Raw genomic sequence first — 25,563 nt, forward strand, 5'->3', positions numbered from 1 at the left:
CATACAGCGAGCACGTGGTTTTGTGACGTCGGTGGGTAGGGTCTATAGTCAAACTCCAAAAATCCAATACCGATATCAAACCGATAGCGATATAAATGGTCGTGGACTTAACAAATTATGGCTAGATGTATTGTGATGCTTTAATAATGATAAATGTAACAACTGAAAGGTATTCCAAATTAATAAACATTCTGTGAATAATAAGAGAACAACTTCAACTGAAGTTATGGAAAAACTGCCTATATTGCACCACTATTGTTGAAATCAAAATAGTGCAAACATCATATTTTGGGATCAAGTGCAAAGTGCCTATAAGGTACTGCTATATCACATATGGTTCTCACAGTGCTTCTGGCTCAAAATAAAAACGGCACACAACATCAGTCCGGTGAATGGGGCAAAAGGTTGGTATATGAAAACCAACTGGCAATTTTTCAAATAGAATAAGTACGGTCTTTTTTACTGCTGTGCTAAGCTGTGACCAGCCCTTGTACAAAGGCAATAGGCTTGTAAGTTCACTTTGAAGGAAACATGCATATACTAGTAGGCCCAAAACCAATAATGAAAAACCAGAGGTGGGTAGTAATGCGTTACATTGATTTGTGTAAGTTTTTGAGAACCATGCCATAATTTTTACTTGAGTAGATTTGTGAAGGCAAAACGCTACTCATACTCCGCTACTTTAGGCTACACTGAAGTCGTTATATTTTTCTTCATTATTGTAGATATTAGATTTGACTTTACACAGTTTATACAGTCACTCGACCAGACGCAGGTCTGCAGTTGGAAGTCATACGATCACGCCGGCCTATTTAATTACGTGGTGTCTTTAAAGCGCTGTAAAAATTAAACTATTTGACATAGAGCCAACATTACTCGAAACTGCGGATCTGTTTGTACCTTTCTCCCAGTTTTTTATTTGACAGAGGTTTACAGTATTTGCATAGGTGGGTAGAGTAGCCCAAAATTTTGCTCAAGAGTAGCGTTACTTAAAAAATAATATTACTCAAAAGTAAAAGTGGTCATCATAAAATGTATTCAATTACAAGTCAAAAAGTATTTGGTGAAATACTCAATTAATGAGTAACATTGTGAGTACCTCATTTTTCAGACTATAAGTCGCACCAGCCCAAAAATGTGCAATGAAGAAGAAAAAAAGAACGTATAAGTCGTATTTTGGGGGGAAATTTACATGATAATATCCAACAAATAGAACAGATATGTCATCTTGAAAGGCAATTTAAAATAAAAATACAGTAGAGAACAACATGCTGAATAAGTGTACAGTATGATAATGTTACATGATGCAGGAACAACGGAATGCGAACGTGGCCGGTATGTTACCGTACCATAGCTATTAAGAGTTATTCAGACAACTATAGCATAAACAACATGCTAACAAGTTTACCAAACCATCGGTGTCACTCCAAAACACCAAAATAACTTGTGAAGTGATACAATAATGTGTAAATAATTTCACACATAAGTCGCTCCAGAGTATAAGTCGCACACCTAGCCAAACTATGGAAAAAACTGCGACTTATAGTCCGAAAAATACGGTAACTACTTAGAATGTTTGATAAAAAAATTAAAAAAACGTTTTCCTCAGCACAAAGTTATCTTAATGAACAGTTATTATTATACTGTATTATACTCATTACATAACCTCATTAAGCCCCCTCAAAAATCACTGAATTCCAGTGAGAGAAAAAATATTACAGAAATCAAGCATCATTCGTCCAGAGAGCATTAGTGCCCTCTAGTGGAAAAAAAATAGTTCCTAGTTTGAATAGTAACTGGTTCAGGACAGAGTGACCATAGAACGACAAGCTTGAGTCTGATTGGTGTAATGGAGTCATGTGATTATTGTTGCCACTTCTCATTGGTGAAACCGGTAAAGCTGTTGTTGGCATCATCCCTGGCATAAAAAAGTCAAATTTAATATGTAGAATAAAGAGAGAGGGAAAAAAATGACAATCGCAGCCCAAAGAAGTAGAGTATGAGTAGCATTTCTTCTTCACAAATCTACTCAAGTAAAAGTAAAACTACTAGGGCTGTCAAAAGATTAAAAATTTTCATCGAGTTAATCACAGCTTAAATATTAATTAATCGTAATTAATCGCAATTCAAACATCTATAAAATATGCCATATTTTTCTGTAAATTATTGTTGGAATGGAAAGATAAGACACAAGAAGGATATATACATTCAACATACTGTACATAAGTACTGTATTTGTTTATTATAACAATAAATCAACAAGATGGCATTAACATTATGAACATTCTGTGAAAGCGATCCATGGATAGAAAGACATGTAGTTCTTAAAAGATAAATGTTAGTACAAGTTATAGAAATTTTATATTAAAATCCCTCTTTAATGTTTTCGTTTTAATAAAATTTGTAAAATTTTCAAACAAAAAATAAACTAGTAGCCCGCCATTGTTGATGTGAATACAGAATGCTCATGGGTGCTGAAACCCATAAAATCAGTCGCACCCAAGCGCCAGCAGAGGGCGACAAAAAACACAAGCAATAAGTGGATATGACACTGTGCTATCATTTTAATCTGTTTGAGCGGGGCATGTCCATTGAATGCATCAAATATTTTAATGTGATTAATTTAAAAAATTAATTACTGCCCGTTAACGCGATAATTTTGACAGCCCTAAAAACTACTATTAGTAGTACATTTTGCTCAAAAAGTTACTCAAGTAAATGTAACGCGTTACTACCCACCTCTGGCTCTGTGACATTTGATGTCATTACCTCTAAATACTGATTCATATTACAAACATGTCCTGCAAATTTGATAATAATCCCTTTATTCGTTCTTGCGTTATCTTAAGCACAAACAAATAGAAAAATGCAAATTCGGCCTGTGACCTTTGACCTCTTTCCCCCAAAATTCCATTTCATATTACAAATTTGATACTAATCCCTTTATTCGTTCTTGACTTGAACTGAATACATAAGCTCCGCCTTCTGTAGGTTTCACCTACCGGGGGAGGTAAAAATCTGACATATCATCGATATGTTCGCAAAGTGTGAAACGGCAATGGAGGGTTCAAGGGAGCAAATAAAAACAAGGAAAACGTAGCGTTTAGTGCGTCGCTCTGAGAGTTGAAGTCGAAAAGATCTGCTGCTTTGAAGATAAGCAAGCCCGTAAACAATGACTCTGCGTTTTCTTTCCTGTGTTCTGATTTATTTTCTGTCGTAAGGATGCAGGCGTGATTTTTCCTCGGCTGCTTAAGTGTTGTGTTTAACAGAAAAATCACTGAACGAAAATCCACTTTTCAGTTTGATTCCTTAATAAATCTAGATTCGACTTCTCAGTACACTTGCTTTGTATGGGAAGACAATGTGAACACATAAACATATGCTTCCTTTGATAAAGAACCATCAAATAGTGAGCTTATTTATAACCAGACTGACTAAATAAACATGAGGAGCAAAATAGAATATGTATTTCAAGTCAACTTGGACCACTGTTGACTTAGTATTTCATTTTTTATGGGCAACTTGTAACTACCAATTGTTTATAGATAGTGGAAAGTTATTATTACATACTACATTTTCATATAGCGATTAAAAAAAACAACAACAACTGGTATTTGACTTATTCACTGCCATCGATGGCAAAACATGTTTGATCCATTTTGACTTTGACTCATTTTGATTTTAAACTCTCTCCTAGTTTTATTTGGCGCCGATTGACCACAGAAAATTGGAAATATGATCCTTTTAATTGTATAAGCGGAAATGTTTTCTCCACTAGAGGGCACTCGTGCTCTTTGGATGAACAATGGTTCGTTTATGTATTTTTTTCCCCCTCTTTTTGTAATACAATGTTTTTTTTTTTTTTTTTTTGCTTAAAGTGCCTATTACAGCAAAAAACATGTTTATTTTATATTTCACGCGATATTTTATGCTTCTGAATGAAATGGACCGCTTGGATGTGTGTGGAAGCGATCGTTTTATATATTCAATTAATTGAATCAGTGACTTCCTGGATTGAGGAGGAATGCGAATGTGACGTCACCCGGGTCAGCATCTCACAATACAGCATTGCTTTATAGCATGCAGAGGGACTGCGGATTTAGCTGATTAATTCGTTTATTTTTCGCATCACGCCAGCCCAATGTGCTGCAGGGTTTTGTTGCTGCACCCGGGAGAGGCATGTGGGCCTTTTTGGGTTTCAAAAAGGTCCTGTTCACCGCGGAGATTGAACAAAACAAGTCCTACAACTGTGGGACCATTGGACTTACGAGGAAGTGAGTAAACATCATGTTTTGTATTATGTCAAATACTGGGATCATGGCACACGTTTTAATGTGGAGGTGGCTTGCATTTTGTGGCTGACAATTCTCCTTGTCCACCGAGAAGGCCACTCGGCTTGTCGCACAAAAAGTTACTTCGCGTACCCACCGGGAGAGCGCTATACTCTGCTTATGCTCGTGCGGTTCTCCATATCGTCCAGACTTCCAGCCCCCTCTGCCCTCTTCGTGTGCCTGGCAATAGACCACTATCCTCAGGTTGGGTTCTGGCAGCTACGTGCTCCTCTGACGTCGGCCGGTTTGTCCGGTGGTCATTCTCCAGCTGCATCCCTGGCAACGAGCACTCCTGCCCGCAGCAGGGGAGCGACGAGCTGTAACTTGCTCGCCACCGGGGCGGGGGTTGCCGATCGATGAAGACAATCGACAACGCCATGTGATATGACCCGGGGTATTTTTGTGTGATTTCTCGCTTTCAAAAGGAGAGAATAAGACTTGGAAACACCGCTCAGTTCGGGTTAGCATGTCGGCTAGCTGTCACGCCTCCTGGTTTGTTTACGCTCTCTGAAGCCGGGGCAGGAAAATGACAAAAGCCGGACTAACTCCGATGGCATAAAATATCTTCCGGGAGGGGCAAGAAGTCAACAGTTTTGAGCATTATGGAGTAATTTTGCCCTGTCATACTAAATAAATGCATTTTTAATATTTCATATTCGATTTAGCACAAGACTGTTATTTGTCATCACCATACCATTTATTTAGCAATTGGGTAAAAATACTTAGATCAAAAGAATATCCTGTAAAAATATTGGAGTAGCGAGATTGAAACAATGACATTTTGCTGCTCTCTTTGTCGCATTTTCCTCGTTCTGAATCTTCCCCCTCAATGGGCTGAATTCAAAATCAGATGAAATCATGACCGTGCCGATGTCATCCTCTAGCTGGGGACGCTTGAGTGCTATAATGACAGGTGGGGTTTAACAGCAGATTAAAAGACTAATTTCTCGTCATCTGCGCTTTTCCAAATTGTTGTATATAGTAACATTTTCTTGAAATGTGATTCTAATTTACATAGTAATGCTATTTAAGATTGTTTTATGCTGTCACAGCCACTTTAATGTGGTTACGCAATAGGTTAGAGTACAGTATAATAATAACAGATTTTTTAAAAAATCAAACATCGTGAGCAGTTACTAACAATGTTACTCATTACTTAAGTATTCTTTTCACCAAATACTTTTTTACTTGAACTTCAGTATATTTTTCGGAAGACTACTTTTACTTTTACTTAACTTACATTATTTTGAAGTAACACTACTCTTACTTGAGTCATATTTTTGGCTACTCTACACACCTCTGCACAAAGCCAAATTCGATTGCTCTGAGAGTGCTTCTTCAGTTCAAAATTTTCAAGCTGTTTTTTAATGTTAACTAACAGACTTGTCTTTACAGAGGATAAAGAATACTGTATGTGCCTGTGGTTAATGTCTTGTGTTTTCAAACGTCCATTTTCATTGAAGTGAGGTTTTTCTTGCGCTGTTTAGAGGTGGTAAAATGTCAAGGTAGACGACGACAGCAAGCAAGTGTTTGACTGCACATTAATCTAATGTCTGAGTCTAACCCGTTCGTTGCCACTCATCTAATTAAAGCAGCCGGCAGGCATTTTCTTGCATCAGGATTTGTTTGGAGGTCCCAGACACGCTTTTCAGAGGCTGTCTGACAGCTCTGGAGGACCATTCTGGAGCGCTTCGTAATGAGCGGGGGGAGTGGCGGCATTGTTCATTTGCAAAGAATAGTGCTGCAAGTGAATTAAGATCTAAACTGATGGAGAGAATGATTAAGTCTGAGTCCTCGTGGCACTCAGGAAGGAAATGAGGAGGGGGAACAAAAGGTCGCTGACATAAAAATTAATATAAATGTTAACATTTTTAAATTTCTATTTAAATGGGTTTGTTGTGAAATTAAGGTATTTTTTCGGAAGACTTTTTTAAACTTCTACCGTACTTTAAATTAATATACAGTATGTTATTTCAATGTATTGACAAGCACCTAAAAGAACTGTTTAGAACTTTTTTTTTTTAAGATTCAAACTAATTTAGGTTTTTATTTAATATTTGATAAGACTTGAGTACCTACATCAGCAATAGTATTATTTTAGGACATTACTGGTAAAAAAAAAAAAAACAACAACAAAAAACATAGTTTTTCTTAAATGAATGCCTACATATTCAGTTCAAAATATAATTATGAAATGACTACACTTGTTGACTTCTTGTAGTTAATTTATTTGACCCAATGTTAATATTAACTGTCCTTGACCCATATTTGGGACCCCTTATTAATCCTGATATTCAGCACACTCACACCTTGTAAAATCTACTGGAAAGGGGGGTATAGGGGGGTCTTTTCGTGTTTGAAGTCTGGCTGAGTTGACGTTGTTATCAGCGCCTGGAGGAGGCTCCATCATTGTGTGGCCCTAATGAGGCTGCATTAAAGGGGCGGGGGGGGGGGCTTGTAATCCTCTCAGCTGGCTTGACGTAAGGCCGGGCAGGGCCTTGTTTACATTGGGGGGGTCGGGGGTCATAGTTGGCTGCATAGAATACTGTCTGAGCGTTCTATGGAGCTTCGGCCTGCTGTGCCCATACAATACAAAACCCAATAGAAAACTTGGAAGGAATACAGTGCTTCATTAGGGCAACATGGCCTTCATGTCAAAGAGGGGCCAGGGTTGTCAAATTCATCAATCTTTCATAAAATATGTAATAAAACATGAATAGGCTACTCTGTGCAATAGTGGTCCAAGTCCGAACGGTCATCGGATTTATCGTTAAGGTATAAAAGATGGTAAATAACATTGATTTATGCTAAAATGTGGATGCATGTTGAAAAATTAAAAAAGTTTAGAGCTGTGTTGTTTTTGGCAGCCCTTTTAATTTTCTCAAAATGTGTTTATCTTCGTCTAGTTTCAGTCCACGTTTACTACAAATGTTTTCGTCTGGTAAATTAAAAAAATTTACTCCATAAATACTGTAATTTTCGCAAAGTAAGGCCACCCAGCAAATTTGACAAAAAAATGGCATTTGTTCATAGATAAGCCGCACTGGACTATAAGCCACAGCTGTCCTCACTGTATTGTGGGATATTTACACCAAAAGATATTAACCGGTAACACTTTTATTTGACAGCGGCATCATACAAATATCATAAAACCAAATGAACCACTATGAAGCTTTGAAGCAATTGGCTGCAAAGCTTCGTTGCTTCAAGAAGCTTCATTTGGCTGTCACTGCACCCATGGGGGAGACGGCCTACCACTGCTGTCTCCTGATGTAAACACTGCTGTTGTCCAACATGCCTCCTAGCATGCATTGCAGCGCTACAGATGTAAATAACAATCAAAATTCATGTTCTGTGCTAATTATTTATTCAGTTACTGTTCAAGTTGTTTCATTAATTGCTAGTTATGGTATTTGGTAACACTTTCTTTGACAGTGGCGCCATAAGACAGTCATTTGGCAATCATAATTATGACGCAACACGGTCATGAGCATTAATGAATGCTTATAACAGAAGTCATTTCGTGTTATCCGGCAAATTATATCCCTTCTAAATGGATGTAAAAGATTCAAGCTGGACATAAATGGAATTAGTGACATAATTTGCCGGATGACACTTAATGACATATGTCATAAGCATTTATTTATGCCCATGATAGTGTCATGTCATGATTGTCACGGTCTTATGACAGTCTTATGACGCCGCTGTCAAATAAAGTGTTACCTATTAACCCAAATAAATCAACAAATTAGCCGAATTGGACTATAAACTGCAGGATTCAAAATGAAGGAAAAAAGTAGCTGCTTATAGTCTGAAAACTACAGTAAATAAATATTTAAAGGTTTCCAACTATTTCAAATGAACATTGACAGACGAGCACATATTGTAGCGTCGACAAGGACAACACCAACCTAATGATTATTATACACACTAAGCAGGACAACTTACATTTTTTTCAATTAATTATACCCACCTGGACCCCACGAACTGTGTGTAAAAAAACAAAAGTTATCCAAGAGTTTAAGAGGTCGCTTGCCGCTAGAATTAGCCTAATGCTAACGCAAATGCTATGCTAACGTTATGAGTTACATTTAGTATGTGATGATTACTCACCACTGACCTTTAAAGGCTAAAGCAACATTGTATATTCTCTCTGGTCAAGAAAACAAATCTTACCGTGTGTGCAAGCCTGCATTGGGGACTGGAGACGACACACTGGTGAGTCGGGAAAGGTGGGGATGCACAGCACGTCACATGAGTGACACGACCAAACACTGCTACGATGCGTGCTAACTGCACATACAATAAGAAAATGTCAGACATTCTGAACATGTACGAAAACTATTGCGCATTTTCATCTCGTTCTCGTCTCGTCAGACGAAAACTGGCACTCGTCTCGTTATGTTTTACTCTTCTAAAACATGTTTCTGCTTGCTTCCGTCTCGTCAAGTTTTTTTCGTGATCGTCATCGTTGACGAAAACAACACTGGTTTAGAACAATACTGGTCTAAGTTCAAATGGCCTTCAAATTGATCAATACACAGTCAAAATGGTAAAGAACACTGACTTTCACTAAAATGTGGATGCACCTAAAAATAGAAAAGGTTTGGAGCAGTATGGTCCAAGTCCAAACACCTATCATTTTTATAAATACATCATTTAAGAAGTACAAACATCAGTCAAATTGAACATTTCAAATCTCCCAGCCCAAATGGATTGGACGTCTATCGCCATCAATGGCAGCCAACGAATTGAAACCTTCATTTAAAACTTTAATCATAGTTTGAATAAACACTAACCCATCGACCCTTTACGAAAACCCAATTTTAGAGTTGTGATTTTAAAATTATGTTGGATATTATCGACATCGGTTTGTCATTATTGGTTTTGGGCCAATATGCATGTTGCCTTCAAAGTGAATGTAAAAGCCTTCTGCCTTTGGACAGGGGCTGGTCACAGCTTAGCACGGCAAATATGCTTATTGACCAGTAGATGTCTCTAAACTGAGATGCTTGGGATTTGTTATTTGAGCAAACCATTTGCATTAAATAAATGATTGAAAAATAATATGTTAAAGCAGAAGTTCATAATTTTTGACATTAGGCTTAATTTTTGAGTTAGCAGGGGTTTAATTAGTCAGTGGAGTTGATTTCAACAAATTCCGGGCAGTTTGTCAGTTATATGTTGGTTTAAGGGCTCCAGGGTTGCTAAGCTAGAGTAAGTTAATGGTGCCATTTTAGCATGCCAATACAAAAAAACAACAACATATGCACAGATAACAATCACCGATGACCCATGCAATCAGTAGTTTTGGCTATGTTTTCAGGATGAAGTTATTAAAACTTACCAATACTTGTAGTATGAACAACAACATTTATAATCCAGCAGCTCTGCAGGGAAAAGGTTGCAGAGCAGAGTGATATTATTTCCACCGGTGCGTTTATGTCGTAACCAGCGGCAAGTATCTAGTTTGTATTGTTTCTTCTTTCTTCATGGGGAATTTGTGGAAACTTTCATTTGCCCATTTCTGTGTTCACCATGTTGCCATTCTTCAGTCAAAACTCAGTAGCTGATTCAGGAAGATGGGATGTTGGACTTTTCTAACCTTCCACCAAGAAAAACATAGGAACGCTACTCGACCTGGGACAATAAACAATACCCCGACTTCACGAGTTCCTTCAATCTTAAAAATAGTGCACGTGCAGACCGTCAATAGTAAAATTAAAGAAAGAATTTTACAGTGTGTCATGTTTACCTTAGCCGTCGTTTTACCTTCACTATTTGATCGCTTAGGAGAAGGTAGGTTTGCTGCAGGTCAAAATGTCTTTTGATGGCCAACATAAAAACAACTTATCGCGATCAGCCATCTTTCTGCTTACATTCTCTTGGTACGCTTTGCGGTCGCAACTGGTGCCATCCAAATGAGATAAGTCCGACTTCCCACCTTCCTCGAATGTAGAATGAACACCAGTAACCGAGGCACTCCTCTCTATTGTGGTCGCATTGCACATCTAAATAAATATAATATAAACTATCGGAATATTGGTTATCGGTTAAAAAATCATTATCGGACAACTCTACCTAATTTGAAACACAATGGCAGTGAATGACCAAATTAACCATGTTTAGAAACTTGAAATTCACAGTAGCCCTACACAGTACATCCCCCAAAAATATAGACAAGTTTCCTGAGCGAAATATGAGCGGCGCCATCTTGGAAAATGTCTGCTCCGAATTTCCGGTTTTAAAAGAACAACATGAATTACGGCTGAAGTAAGCATTATGTCTACAAAGTTGAAACTGCAAAATCAAAACAGAGGAACCCACGTAATCTCCAAAAATGGATTCAGCACGACGTAGATGACACTCCGAGACTTTCTGTGCTGTGCGTCAACTCCTGGAAGTGCCTATATATGTATATATATATATATATATATATATATATATATATATATATATATATATATATATATATATATATATATGGTTTGAAGTGGAATGTTTTGAACAGACTCCAGCTTCAAAGCGCCAGTGTGGATCTACCTCACCATACGCCTTAAATCGAAACCAGCTGCAGACAAGAAGTTAAGGATGTGATTTAAACCTGAGGCTATACCTGAAAGATTGTATGATTATTCTTATCACTTTGTTGATCATTCATGGACAAAATTATAACAACCTGTTGGCTTGTGTTAAGGTGAGGTGTAGATTGATACACCGGCCACTTGAGTGACCAAAATGAGATGAAATTACAAATAATATTACATTTGCCGAACGTAGAAGGGCTGACACAGATTTCGTTGTTACAAGAAAATACTACATGTCGTGAGGATGGCAGATGGATGCGATATTTCTAAATTGTATTTTTAAGAGATTTTGATGAGTAATGTTACTCCAGCTCCAGTGTTGTTTTAGGTGGAAAAATTCTAAAATGGAAGTTGGGAGCAGACATAAGGAAGTAAAGCGGATGTATCTCGGAAATTTGTCCATGGCGGAAAACACGGACAAGACTGAAAAAGCAGTTTCTGCTCTTGCACTCCTCTTTAAAATAAACTGCTGCATTTTAAGCCAACAGAACTGTTGTGTTTGATAGAATAATATGTCTATATGCTGCCATAGCAGAATCATGGCACATTAAGTCCCCGAACTATTTTTAATTTGTCCGTTTTACTCTGGAAACCCCCGTTTACAGATGTCGCGCAATCGCTTTTGTTTCAACCTAGCCATAAAAAGAAGGTAAGTAATCGTATTTATTATTCGAAATGTATGTCATTTTTAGCTTAGAATCATTAATTGATGTCTAATATTTAGTTAAAAAAAAAAGACTTTAAAACGTTATTTACTCGCATATTTTAAACTTTTAAATAAATTACATCACAATGAAAAAATTAGCGTCCGTAAAAAAGTCATGGATATCTACCTCATAACTATCGCTTAATTGTAAAGATGCCGATCGATCGGGTCCGATCACGTAATTTTCAAAGTATCGGAATCGGCAAAAAAATATCGGACATGCCTTTTTTTAATATATATATCGTTTTCTAATTGTATTTAACATTACAGACAAAGTGTCTTACACTCATCCAGAGTCTTTAGTTTTGGCTTAAAGTAGGGCTATCAAATTTATCGCGTTAAGGGCGGTAATTAATTTTTAAAAAAATTAATCATGTTTAAATATTTAACGCAATTAACGCATGCGCTGCACAACCCACTCACGCATTGTCGCATTTAATCTATAATGACGCCGTTTTACCTATAAATAGAGCTAAAAGGCAGCATAAAATGAGTAGAGTGAATTTTGGCAGTCCTTGGAGCCGTGTTTTAATTGGCTAAAGCCCTAAAATCCCTCCCTCAACAAATAGAAATATCGTGGGAAGCAATGTGGGGAAGAAAGGTAGTAGTTGATCTTTTTCTTAACACCCTGTGTTATTTCCCAACGCAGAGAAGATATATCAATTGGTGCCACTACGCACAGTCATGGTTGAACTTCCCATCATGCATTTGGGCAGAACAGGTCAATGGCTACAGTATCATTTACTGAAAGCTCAACAAATACACTAGATGGCAATATTTAGTCACAATATACAAAGTCACATTTATCCTTTAAGAATTACAAGTCTTTCTATCCGTGGATCCCTCTCACAGAAAGAATGTTAATAATGTAAATGCCATCTTGAGGATTTATTGTCATAATAAACAAATACAGTACTTATGTACTGTATGTTGAATGTATATATTCGTCCGTGTTTTATTCATTTTTTTCTTAATGCATTGCCAAAATGTATATGATCGGGAAAAATTATCGGGAATGATTGGAATTGAATCGGGAGCAAAAAAAAAAAGCAATCGGATCGGGAAATATCGGGATCGGCAGATACTCAAACTAAAACGATCGGGATCGGATCGGAGCAAAAAAACATGATCGGAACAACCCTACTTTATTGTATTTTTTTCGTTACGTCGCATTTCCCCCAATGTTTCAGATGATAAAGAATCAATCCAAACAAAGAAAAATTGAAAAAAAAAAAAAAAAAACGTTTTAAAGGGTAAATATATGAAAAAGAAAATCTCGACCATTCCTTGATGTCTGCGATTTCTGCATCGCGACCCTTGTTATATTACCGTGTTTCACCCATAAAATCCCCCCCAAAATCCAGCTGTGGCCATTCACAGCTGTGTCTTGAAACTCAGTGACACATGCTACATTGAATTTTTTGGATCAATACAAGGTAAGTAAGCGATGACATCTCGTTAAAGTCATGTCATCTTTAATTCTGCTCTTTCATGCTCTCACCTCCAGATAAGGTTTCACTGTTAATATATTTTTTAAAATGCCCTCCTGTTTAAAAATTGTCTTCCCCCAGAAAATTGAGATTTAAGCTTTCCAAGATGCATATCGGACAATTTAGAAAGTTGGCCAAATTGGGGCTCTCAGAGCGGAACTTCAAGTCAGCTGTGTGTTTTCCGCCCTAAAGAAGTACTGTGTTGTTCTAAAAAAAAAAAAAAAAAAAAAATTTCATACAAAAACGTAGATTCACATCATTATTTTAAATTATTTTTCCGCAGCTCTGACAATTAAAAAAAATCATGAATTAAGCTTTATTATTAGTGCCAATTACAATTAATTACATCATTTCAAAAGTGTACATTTCCACTCCCACTACAGACATGATAATTCCAAATCCATTCAATCTTAACGTGATGACAGCACTGATGATGATTGCAGGTGCCACAAAAAAAGACCTTTTCACGCCCTTCCTAATGCAAGTTTCAACCACTTGTCCACTCCACAACCGACAAAAGCCACCTAACCTATTCCACCTGCGCTTCTTTTGTGGTGCAGACGAGTCGCTTAAATGACGCTCTTTGCATGATGGGGTGTCTGCGCTCAAAAGTGGGGTGCCGTGCGAGCGTGCACGGCCGTCCAACTAAAGATAAAGCACAGATAAAGTTTGGACTTTGCTAAAACGTTGATGTGTTCAAGGCTCATCAAGAAAAATGGATGATTACTGGAGTGGATAAGTGGGGGCGATCGGGGGTGATGGAATCTGAATCCACATCGGTGGTGTTGAACGCCACGCACGCTCCGATGTGTTGTGATTTGTGAACGACGACATCACTGCTCCAATAGATTGAATCAATTCAGTACAATAACGTTAGTTTCGGTTCACACGCTCCCTGTGACGGCGATAGACGTCCAATCCGTCTTGGCTGGAAAGGCTGGCAGCGATTAATAATTGTCTTCATCATCCTCATCCTCTTGTCGCCATTGTGGCGTCTATCAGCTCAAATATTTGACAGGGCTAATAAGGGCGCCTTGATCATGAAACGAATGTACTTTGATTGAGAAGCTACCTGTGTAAAAAGGAGGGGGGGGGGGGGCGTCTTGAGAGCCGCAATGTAATTAGTAACTAGCCCCTCACGCCCCCTTTGATGTGCGGCCATCAATATTGTCAGGACCTATTGATTGGATTCCAGCGAGGGAAAAAACAAGAGCGTGAATATTTGATTTTTATAATGGATAAAATGTGAAGGGAAACAAATCGTACATTATGGTGATTAATTATCAATTTGTGAATGTTGTTAATTGTATTTTTAGATCCAGTACAATATAAAAATAAGCATGAAGTATTGAAGAATACATTAGAAAAACAATGGACTGGGTCTCACATTTTTCAATTCAAAAAATGTATTGCGGATAAACATTCACTAAATTTGAAAATAAATAAATAAACAAATAAATAAATATATAAATAAATAAATAAATCTATGATATGAAAGATTTCTTTTGTCCAAAAAAAAAAAAAAAAAGAAAAAGAAAAAATGAACAAAGAAAATAAAAGGATTTTAACAACTAAATAAGAATGTAAATCAAAATGAATAAGCACGAATGAGATAGTTATTTAATTTAAAAATAGCTCTGGTGATAATAGATAAAATGTGAAGGGGAACAAATAGTATTTATGGTGATTAATGATCAATTTGTGAATGTTGTTAATTGTGTTTTTAAAAATAAATATATAAATGTGCATTTTTAGATTCAGTATAATATAAAAATAAGCACGAAGTAATGAAGAATATATCAGGAAAAAACATTGGACAGGGTGCTTCATTTTTCATTTTAAAAAAATGTATTAAGTATAAACATTCACTAAATTTGAAAAAAAAAAAAAATCTATGCTATGATGGATTTTTTTTGTCTAAAAAAAAAGGAAACAAAGAAAGTGATTGGATTTTAAAAATTACATAAGAATGTGAATCAAAATAAGCACGAATAAGACATAATAATCACTTAATTAAAAAAAAAAAAAACTAGCTATGGTGACACCAGAGTTTTGTATGTTAAACTGACATTAAATTCTAAAGAAAATCCATAATAAAAAAACCTGACACCATTAAAAAATGTTGAAAAGGTAGTATTAATGAGTACTTTTTAATTCTATGTGAGAATGGGAATCAAAATAAGCTCGAAATAAAACAACTAAAAACCATTAAAAATATATGATAGGGCTATCCAAAATAAATACAATAAGAATACTGCATTGAGAATATGTGACACAATAATTCGAAAAAAAAATCACCATGAACACACTATGACAAACATATCTGTCTTTTTTTTGGTCATATTTTTATATCTCATTTAGGGGATGTCAGTAGAAATATAAACGGGAAAAATTAATAGAATAAATCATGAACTAGGATATTAATTAAAAAGTATTAAATGAAAAAGGGAATTCATGTTCATGAAGTGTATTTGAATGATGAACCAACCGGCAAGTATTCCTAAGGCTAAAGTTTCGAAGTGTCTCGGGAGGGTTGGATGAGGGGGGCTATCACCTGGAATTCACACCTTGGACCCCCCCTGCTCTCATTGGCGGAGCCCCCGAATAAATCCGGGGCTCTCGTGACAGCGAGCCCCGCGACCTCCAACAACCTGCCGAGCATGCACAACTTCCAGCCGGCCGTGACTTGCACCGAGGAGCCGGCGTGCGCCTCGCTGTGCTCTGGTCCATCCAGCCCGCACGGGTCGTTCCACTCGGACTCGGGCAGCGGGGGCGACACCGGTGGCGGAACTTCTGCCCCTCCGACTGCCGGACAGAGGGTGAGGAGGCCGCTCAACGCCTTCATCATTTGGACCAAAGAGGAACGCAGGCGGCTGGCTCTGCTCAACCCCAACCTGGTTAACACCGACCTCAGCAAGATACTCGGTGAGACTCGCCTGTCATGGACATGGCATGGGGAGGGGGTCCGGGGGGGTCGAACCTGCTTGACCCACTCATGGTTCACCTCCACTATAATTCATCTCAATTTGGAATGATAGTTCATTGAAACCATTTTTTAAAAAATTGTTGTATTACTTTAAATCTATATTGTAACAATTTAAATGATTTTAGTAACCTTAACTTTACTACCTATTAAACATTTATTATTATTATGTAAGAGATATATTTTTTATTATTATTACTAGATTGTGCTTTGCAAGGCAAAGGCCCACATAGCATTTTATTTAATGAATGGCGTTTCTTCGGCATGCCGCACAGCCCAAACCGTTTGACCGACCGTCACCGATCAAATATAAAAAAAAAACCCGGAATTTTTCGAACGACCCCCCAAAAATTTCCGTTCGCTCGTAAACGCGTTTTTCCCCTACAAAAAAAAAAAAAAAAATAATAATAATAATAATAATTAAAACACTAATTGGCCTTCAATATTCGATCAAACCACATAACTTATACACATCAAAAACTTGAGGACGGTAAGGGGCATAAAAGTTGAATACAAAATTTGGCAAAAACAGTTCCTGCCAAAATTCAGGTTTAAAAAAAAAAAAAAAGGTTCGAAATGTATCTAGTCCTACAATTTTTGACCAGATCACATACTTAACACATAAAAACAATTCCAGGACAGTAAAGGGGAACAAAAGTTGCATACAAAATTCGCCCAAACACTGTCCCATTCGTTTCTAATGGGATGCCAATGACAGCCATGTATGTCCAAATTTCCCATTCATTTTAAATGGCAGGAAAAAAACATAGGTCCTTTTGATTTTTGACCATTTACCATGTAAGCTCATTGACATTAAACTGGCACCCCAAGTAAGTCGATGCCATTGACAGCCATGCACGTCCATGCCATTGACGTCCATGTACGTCCGAATTTCCCATTCATTTTCAATGGCAGGAAAAAAAACATAGGTCCTTTTGATTTTTGATTATTTACCATGACAGCCCATTGGCATTAAACTGGCGTCCCAAGTAAGTCGATGCCATTGACAGCCATGCACGTCCATGAACGTCCAAATTTCCCATTCATTTTCAATGGCAGGAAAACAAAAATAGGTCCTTTTGATTTTTAACCATTTACCATGTAAGCCCATTGACATTAAGCCGGCGTCCCAAGTAAGTCGATGCCATTGACAGCCATGCACGTCCATACCACTGACGTCCATGTATATCCAAATTTCCCATTCATTTTCAATAGCAGAAAACAAACTTAGGTCCTTTTGATTTTTGATTATTTACCATGAAAGCCCATTGGCATTAAACTGGCACCCCAAGTAAGTCGATGCCATGGACAGATATGCACGTCCATGTATGTCCAAATTTCCGATTCATTTTCAATGGCAGGAAAACAAACATAGGTCCTTTTGATTTTTTACCATTTACCATGTAAGCCAATTGACATTAAGCCGGTGTCCCAAGTAAGTCGATGCAAATGACAGCCATGCACGTCCATACCACTGACGTCCATGTATGTCCAAATTTCCCATTCATTTTCAATAGCAGAAAACAAATATAGATCCTTTTGATTTTTGATTATTTACCATGACAGCCCATTGGCATTAAACTGGCGCCCCAGGTAAGTCGATGCCATTGACAGCTATGCACGTCCATGTATGTCAAAATTTCCGATTCATTTTCAATGGCAGGAAAACAAACATAGGTCCTTTTGATTTTTTACCATTTACCATGTAAGCCCATTGACATTAAGCCGCCGTCCCAAGTAAGTCCATGCAAATGACAGCCATGCACGTCCATACCACTGACGTCCATGTATGTCCAAATTTCCCATTCATTTTCAATAGCAGAAAAACAAATATAGGGCCTTTTGATTTCTGACCATTAACCATGACAACCCATTGACATTCAACTGGCGCCCAAGTAAGTCAATGCCATTGACAGCCATGCAACAGGACATGTCCTAGAAATGTCCCCAAATCAACCTGGGCGCGTCTTAGGTCTTATCAACCACAGCAAAGCCCATCGTAATTTCTCTAAAAATGGCTGTTTCGATTTATTTTATAGAATTACACCTGTGATCAAAGGTTTTGAGACACTTTCTCTTCCTGCCGAATGGTGAACTGTCTCAAAAATAGACCGTGGGTTTATTTAGAATTATTTAGTTTTGTTGTTTAGTTTAGTTTTGCTTTTAATAGGTAATATTTTACTATTGTTATTTTGTACGTTTTAAAAAATGTATACACAAGATGTAGTGAAATTATTTTTTCTTTTTATTTATTATTGAATGCTTTAAATTATGACCAGCGCAGTATAGTTCTCCTTAAATAATTAATTTAAAAATTTGGGTATTTTTTAAATTTATGTTTTCCAAAAAATTATTTATATATTTATATTTATATATAGTATATATACTTTATCATACTCTTACATTATCTTAAATCCTATAAGCAGTTATAGCATTAGAAATGGGTTTAAATGAATGTTTAATTTTTGTATTTTTATTAGAAAATGACCTTAATTAGTGCAAATACTACAAAAATAATAAACACATTTTTTCTATGATATTTTATCATACTCTTACGTTATTTTAAATTTTATAAGCAGTTATATCATTAGAAATGGGTTTAAATGAATTAGGGCTGCAGCTATAGAATACTTTAGTAGTTGATTAATTGATGGACTAGTTAGTCCGAATAATCGAGTAATCGGATAAGGGACATGAAAATGAAAATATCTGAGCTGAGCCTCAAACGGTATAATAAAAAAAAAAAAAAAGAGGATCTATGTACAACAAAAGAACAATTGGCTAACTTGCATAGAAAAAGTCCGCTAGCTTAAATGCTATAAAATGCTATAAAAAGCTAAAGTTTTTTTTACAATGTTCTCAACAAATGGTTCAGACAAATGTTCCCACAAAAAACGGCTAAATATACCTATAAACTAAATTATGAATGCATTTAAAAACATTAGCTCAAACAAAAACTTAGTTTACGTTGGGGTTAACAGGGAGCAGTTGGATTCAGCCATGTGAAAAGAAGCAGACCAGAGGGCAGTGTATCCACCCTAATCAATAAAACTAAATGCAAACACTTTCAAAATAAACATTACAACGCAACTTTAATTAAACGAATACTAGAAGCTACAAAATTTAATTCGATTTTTTTTTCTAATTGAATACTCGAGTTAATCGATTAATCGTTGCAGCATTAAAATGAATGTTTAATTTTTGCATTTTTATTAGAAAATGACCTTAATTAGTGCAAATACTAGAAAAATAATGGGCAGATTGAAATAAACAAACACCTTTTATTCTTTGAAATTTATTTTTTGAAATGACAAACTGAAAACACTTGTTGCGTTTCTTGTTCTTTTTTTCTTTTCCTCAACACATTTTGTAGCTAACTGGCCGCCACTGACAGCAATAGACAACAGGAGCTTCAATAGCGTCAATTATTAGCAGTTTTTCGCTATTAATTGTCGATTCCCAAACAGCTTATCAATAAAATAATTTGTGTTGTTTTCAGGCAAAACCTGGAAATCCATGTCCTTATCGGCAAAGCGTCCATACATGCAGGAGGCGGAGCGTCTTCGCATCCAGCACACCATCGACTACCCCGGCTACAAGTACCGCCCGCGCCGCCGAAAGCAGCTGAAAAAGAACCCCAAAATGGCCGCCGCGGACCCTCCGAGCACCTCCAGCCCGGCTTACGACCTCACCTACCTCCTCCAGAACCAGCAGGACCAATTCTGCAACCCTTTCTACACAGTTCCGGCTTACCTAACAGCGGAACCTTGCCCCTGTTTCGAGGCTTGTCCTCACGAGAATCGTACCGAGTCCAAGTTCTTCAGCGGACCGCCCCTAGAGTTCTACCTAGAACGAGTCCAGCTAGACACGCTCTACGATCTGGACCGCAGCGAGTTCGAACAGTACCTGGGCCCGGATGCTAACCGCAGGGAAGAACGCTTGCTATCTTGAAAAATAAAAAAAGAACAAACGTTTTGTATTTATTTAAATATGTCTATATTGTGTGTGTTTTTTGTGCATGTGATCCAATAAATAACGTTTAATTCAACTGTCAAGTTGTGTTTAAACTCCACGCTGAGGCGGATACGGGAGGGAGCCAGCAGGGCATAAACTTCCCAACTTCCTGTTTCATTTGATTTCACAAAGGCGCTAAAAATATAGATCTACATATCTCCGAGCTGACACGTGTTTACTACTTTGCACTACACCCGTTTAACTCATTGGGTGCAGTTGTTAGCGATAAGCGTCCAGTTTATTTCAACTGGGAGCTAGCAACTTCATTACAACAAGCTAAAACACATCCAAAATTGATCGTAAAGTTAGCGATAAAAGTTTTTGAAAGAATTGCATTACTAGAATAAAATCTTTTTTTTTTTTTTTTTTAACTTGTCCTGTTGAGCTGTTTGACGGGGAGAATGGAAGTCTAGGTGGCCGGATAGTCTGAACAGTTTTAATGTTTCACATTGAAAGTCTGACGTAGTCCCTTTGTGATCATTCAACATACCTCATTTATTATGACAAAACAGCGAACAGGAAGGGGTTATGGGAAGAAAAGAAACACGAGAAGAAAGAGAAGAAACACAAACAACAACAAGAAATACATTGAACGCCTAACTACACTAACTACTAATATGTTGGTGCTATCGTCAGCTAAATGTATTTCCGGTTGACACCATGTGGGGGGCCTGTTGACCAGGGAAAGAGGGGGAAGAAGGTGGGGGAGTCTATAAGCTAAGTGATAGAAAGGGGTTGAGTGTACACAAATTATCTCTGTGATCTAGAACCCAATAATCGTGTGAATCCCTTGTGAGTGTAAGCCCGTTGGCGACTGACCATATGCCGCCCCATCGCCAATCCCGGCGCCATGACCCCCCCGCCCGAGCGCGCCCAATAACATCCAGCCGCACGCGAGTCACCCAGTCAGCCCGGGGCGGGGGGGGCAGCGCACCTCATCCCTCCTCCCGCAGCCCAGCAAAAGGAGCCACCACCAACTCCACACCCGTCCCCAACCCCGTCCGCCCACCCGTGCCACGAGCCGCCGCCGTAGCCCCCCAGCCGACACGGCATGCAACGGGGCCCCCAGAGGCCCACCAAGCCCAGGGCAGGGTCCCCCGCCGTAGCAGGTAACATCCAGCCGGTACACCGCCGCCCAGCCAGCGATCGGCGACGGAGCATAGGGTGGATACCCAGTTAGAGAAGAGAGGGGAAGGTGGAGGCAGGAGAACGCCGAGGAGCTGCTGTGGGGCGACGCAAGACCGGAGCCCCGACCTAGAATAAAATCTTGACAAGTTGGCAGCGAAGTCGTAGCGTAGAAAATGTTTGTATTATTTAGAAAAAAAAAATCAGGAAAAAGTCATAACGTTATGAATAATTTGAACGAAAAGTACTTAAAGTTACGGCTAAAAAAAGTTTTTGAAAGATTTGAGTTTACGAAAATAAATCTTTACACGATGGCAGTAAAGTCAGAATGTAGAAAATATTCGTCAGGGAGAAGTTGTAACTTTAAAGATACATTGGTATGAAAAAATATCTGAACCTTTTGAACATTATGTTGTTGTTTTTTTTAGTTGCAAAGTTATGACAATAAAATTGTGATATTATGGCATTAAAGTCATAATGCAGAAAATATTTGTATTAAAATCTTACTACAAACCAGAAACTAAAATTTCTGGAGAAATTGCCATGGAACTTTGCTGTGGTAGATACAGATCAAAGACCCGCCCAGATGATTTGGGGGTGTTTTGGACCCACTTCCTGTTGATTTGGGGGCATTTCGGGGACACAGGACACACGACCTGTTGAAATTTTAACGTACATTTCCGTCAATGGCTTGGACGTACACTGGTGTCAATTGGATTGACATACATGAACGTCAATGACATGGACATGCATGGCTGTCAATGGCATCGACCTACTTGGGTGCCAATTGGCTGTTGTGGTAAGTGGTCAAAAATCAAAAGAACCTATGTTTTCCTGCTATTGAAAGTGAATGGGAAATTTTAACGTGCATGGCTGTCAATAGCATCCAACTAGAAATGAATGGGCAAGTTTTTGGCAAATTTTGGGGGAACCGTACGTTTTTGGCAAATTCTTTGTGCGCCTTCCCGTCCTGGAATTTTTGATGTGTAATTAATGTGATTTAGTTAAAAAAAAAATTGTAGGACTAGATACATTTTGAATTTTTTTTTTTTTTTTTTTTAATACCCGCGTTTTGGCAGGAACGGTAATTTTTGGGGGGACATTCGAAAAATTTGCTGCGTCGCAGGATAATTTTGGTCATTTCGGTGTTCGAACGGTGTCACTGGGCCAAATGGTTTGGGCTGTACGGTGCGCTGAAAAAATGCAGAAAGATGTTTTATATCAGGGCTGTCAAAATTATCGCGTTAACGGGCGGTAATTAACGTTAAAATATTTGACGCACATGCCCCGCTCAAACAGATTAAAATGACAGTACAGTGTAATGTCCACTTGTTACCTGTGTTTTTGGTGTTTTGTCACCCTCTGCTGGCGCCTGGGTGCGACTAATTTTATGGGTTTCAGCACCACATGAGCATTGTGTAATTATTGACATCAACAATGGTGAGCTACTAGTTTATTTTTTGATTGAAAATTTTACAAATTTTTAAAAAATGAAAACATTAAGAGGGGTTTTAATATAACATTTCTATAACTTGTACTAACATTTATCTTTTAAGAACTACAAGTCTTTCTATCCATGGATCGCTTTAACAGAATGTTAATAATGTTAATGCCATCTTGTTGATTTATTGTTATAATAAACAAATACAGTATTTATGTACCGTATGTTGAATGTATATATCCGTCTTGTGTCTTATCTTTCCATTCCAACAATAATTTACAGAAAAATATGGCCTATTTTATAGATGGTTTGAATGGCGATTAATAACGATTAATTAATTTTTAAGCTATAATTAACTCGATTAAAAATCTTAATCGTTTGACAGCCCTAATTTACATACAAATAAATAATAAAGTTGAGGCATTTTATCTGATGCTTTACAAAACTCAATCAATAAAAAAGTGGTTACAACAATAAAATTATGAGATCAGAAAACTGACTTTATCGTTGTCATTAAAAAAAGTTTGACTTAAAAAAAAATTGTAGACCGTAGTATTTCATTTAAAAAAAATTAACAAGCGAATGCCCCAAATTTCCAAATCTTTTCACAATATAAGCCCTAACAACACATGATTGAAGCTCTTATTTTGAAAGCAATCCTTTCACAAATTGAATCAGTTTGTCCCTAAAGTGTCTTTAAAGACGCAAATAAAGACATTTGCGTCTCCCAAAGTGCTGTTCTGGCTTGTTTTGCTGCCACGTTTGGCCCCTTGGCAACAATTAAGCTCTCCTTGCAGGAACTTCCTGGAGGAAAAACAAGACGATGACATCAGCGAGTAACAATAAACATACGGCCGAGGCTCCACTCAGCATATATTTGTTTATTTCCAGTCAACCTGACTGCTTGGTCTCCAAGCACCGTCGCTTATCGTCGTTTCGTCACCGGTGATGAATGCGAGGAATCTCATCAAACGGACCATGTAATTCCTCCCAAAACATTCCCGCGTGGAGATTAGCTGCCAAAAAATGCCACCTCGGCACGTCTAATATTGACGGGAGGCCGAAGCGGAGTTTATGTTTAAGTTAAAAATAGATTTCCCACTCGGAACATTCTTCAGGGCTGCCATAATTAGCTTGACGCGAAGGTTAGGGTCACTTCCTGTGTGGAGTTGGAGGTGAAGGCGTGTGGCCTGAAGATAATGCTCATCCAACTTTTAGACAGGAAGATAGTCAGTCGTGTTAGGGTTGTGGAGCCTTGACTGCCATTGATGGCAATCCATTTTGACCGGGAAGGCTAGTAGTGATCATTTGTTGCCAGCCTCTCCTATTCAAAATGGATCGGACGTCCATTGCCGTCAATGGCAGGAAATGACTTACATATAAAGTCGTTTTAATTCCATGTCTTGGAATTTAACATAATGTAATGATGTATCAAGTAGAGGTTGTGAAATGCAATGTCACAGTTTGTAACATGCAGCAAAATGTCATGTAATGTAACACAAATTAACCATAGCCAACTATGTGACTAGTATGTCACATAAAATGCTGTGTAATGTAACTTGTCATGTACTAATATTACAACATCATGTAATGTGACATGTTACACAATGTAATGTCATGTAGTATCAAAGATTGTAATGCAACTGAATGCCACAATATTTTAAGGTAACTCTACGTAACATAATTTTTCATAATTTAATGTGCCTTGCAGAGGTTGCGCTAGACTTTTTCGTTGTCTGTCGTTTTGACTGACAGGGTCATAAAAATCCGGTCATAATCTATTTTTACCCGTCACTTAAATTTTTAAAATGATAATAATGACATATTCGATAGCAGTGTTGGTCAAAAGCGGTGCGTTACTTACTCAACTCTGAATAAATTGAAGAAACTACCAGCCATGTTGTGTCTACTCTCTGCTCTGTTGATTTGTCATCCAAGACTCGGGGTGCGTTCAGGTTTGAGAATAGCGCACGTACTTCTGACTCCAAGCTGTTTGTCCCTGCTCATTCAATTAGGCTACGTTCATACTACAGGTCTTAATGCACAAATCCGATTTTTTTGTCATATCCGTTTTTTTGGCGTGCCCATTCACACTGCTTTTGTCCATTGAGACCATTCAAGTATTACGCATGCGCTCTAATTCGCAGTCCGACACGCGCCGGTGCGCAGAAGCATCAAAACAAATGACAAGTCATCCGTCATTCCAGGGATATCATATTTTGCTTTTCAAAAGGAGGAGACAAATAACAGACATAAATAATCCCCGTTTAGGCTTATATTTACAGTTTATATGGATCGATAGCATGCACGCACTGTCCGTGCACGTCACACACACATACGGGCAGTTTGCCTCGACTCTTAAGACGGGCTGCAGCCAGACCCCTCTCCCGACTCTCGGCCGTGTAGGAAATGTTGAAATATAGCTCACATAGAGCAGAGAGAAAACCGATCATTCTCATGCTTATCCTCAACCCATTTTTATTTTTTATGACTGTTGTCAAGCCCGGCCCTTCCCCAAAAGCCATGTTCACTCCAAGCTAGGCGCTAATAACGCACAGCTGAAATCGAATTTGGGACACTGGACGGTACAGACCGCCGCGACAGTCTGGAAAAATGTGGCCCAGATTGGATTTGAACTACATACAAAAATGACCCAGATCGGATTATAAATGGTCCACTTCTATGCGACTTGTCCCGTTCAGACCGTCAAGTTAATGCCTGACTCGAGTCGGAAAAACACGAAAAAATTGGATTCGTGCATTAAGACCTGCAGAATGAACGTAGCCTTAGACAATGCTCTCCAAAGCTTCCTAACGTTTCCGTGTTTGCTACACCTGACTGCTAGTTCGGACATTTTTCCGAGTAAGGCCAACGACGTCATGCATC

General features: G+C 38.0%; 1 protein-coding gene across 1 annotated transcript; it reads left to right on the top strand.

Moving 5' to 3' along the window:
• The first annotated feature begins 15,651 nt into the window (after nucleotides 1–15,651).
• sox32 (SRY-box transcription factor 32) lies at nucleotides 15,652–20,048 on the top strand. Its single transcript, XM_057825081.1, has 2 exons — nucleotides 15,652–16,039; nucleotides 19,597–20,048. Exons 1-2 carry the CDS (start codon nucleotides 15,652–15,654, stop codon nucleotides 20,046–20,048), a joined length of 840 nt encoding a protein of 279 aa, XP_057681064.1.
• Nucleotides 20,049–25,563: the final 5,515 nt, after the last annotated feature.

This window comes from Corythoichthys intestinalis, chromosome 20 (assembly GCF_030265065.1).
Source record: "Corythoichthys intestinalis isolate RoL2023-P3 chromosome 20, ASM3026506v1, whole genome shotgun sequence".
Lineage (NCBI taxonomy): Eukaryota > Metazoa > Chordata > Actinopteri > Syngnathiformes > Syngnathidae > Corythoichthys > Corythoichthys intestinalis.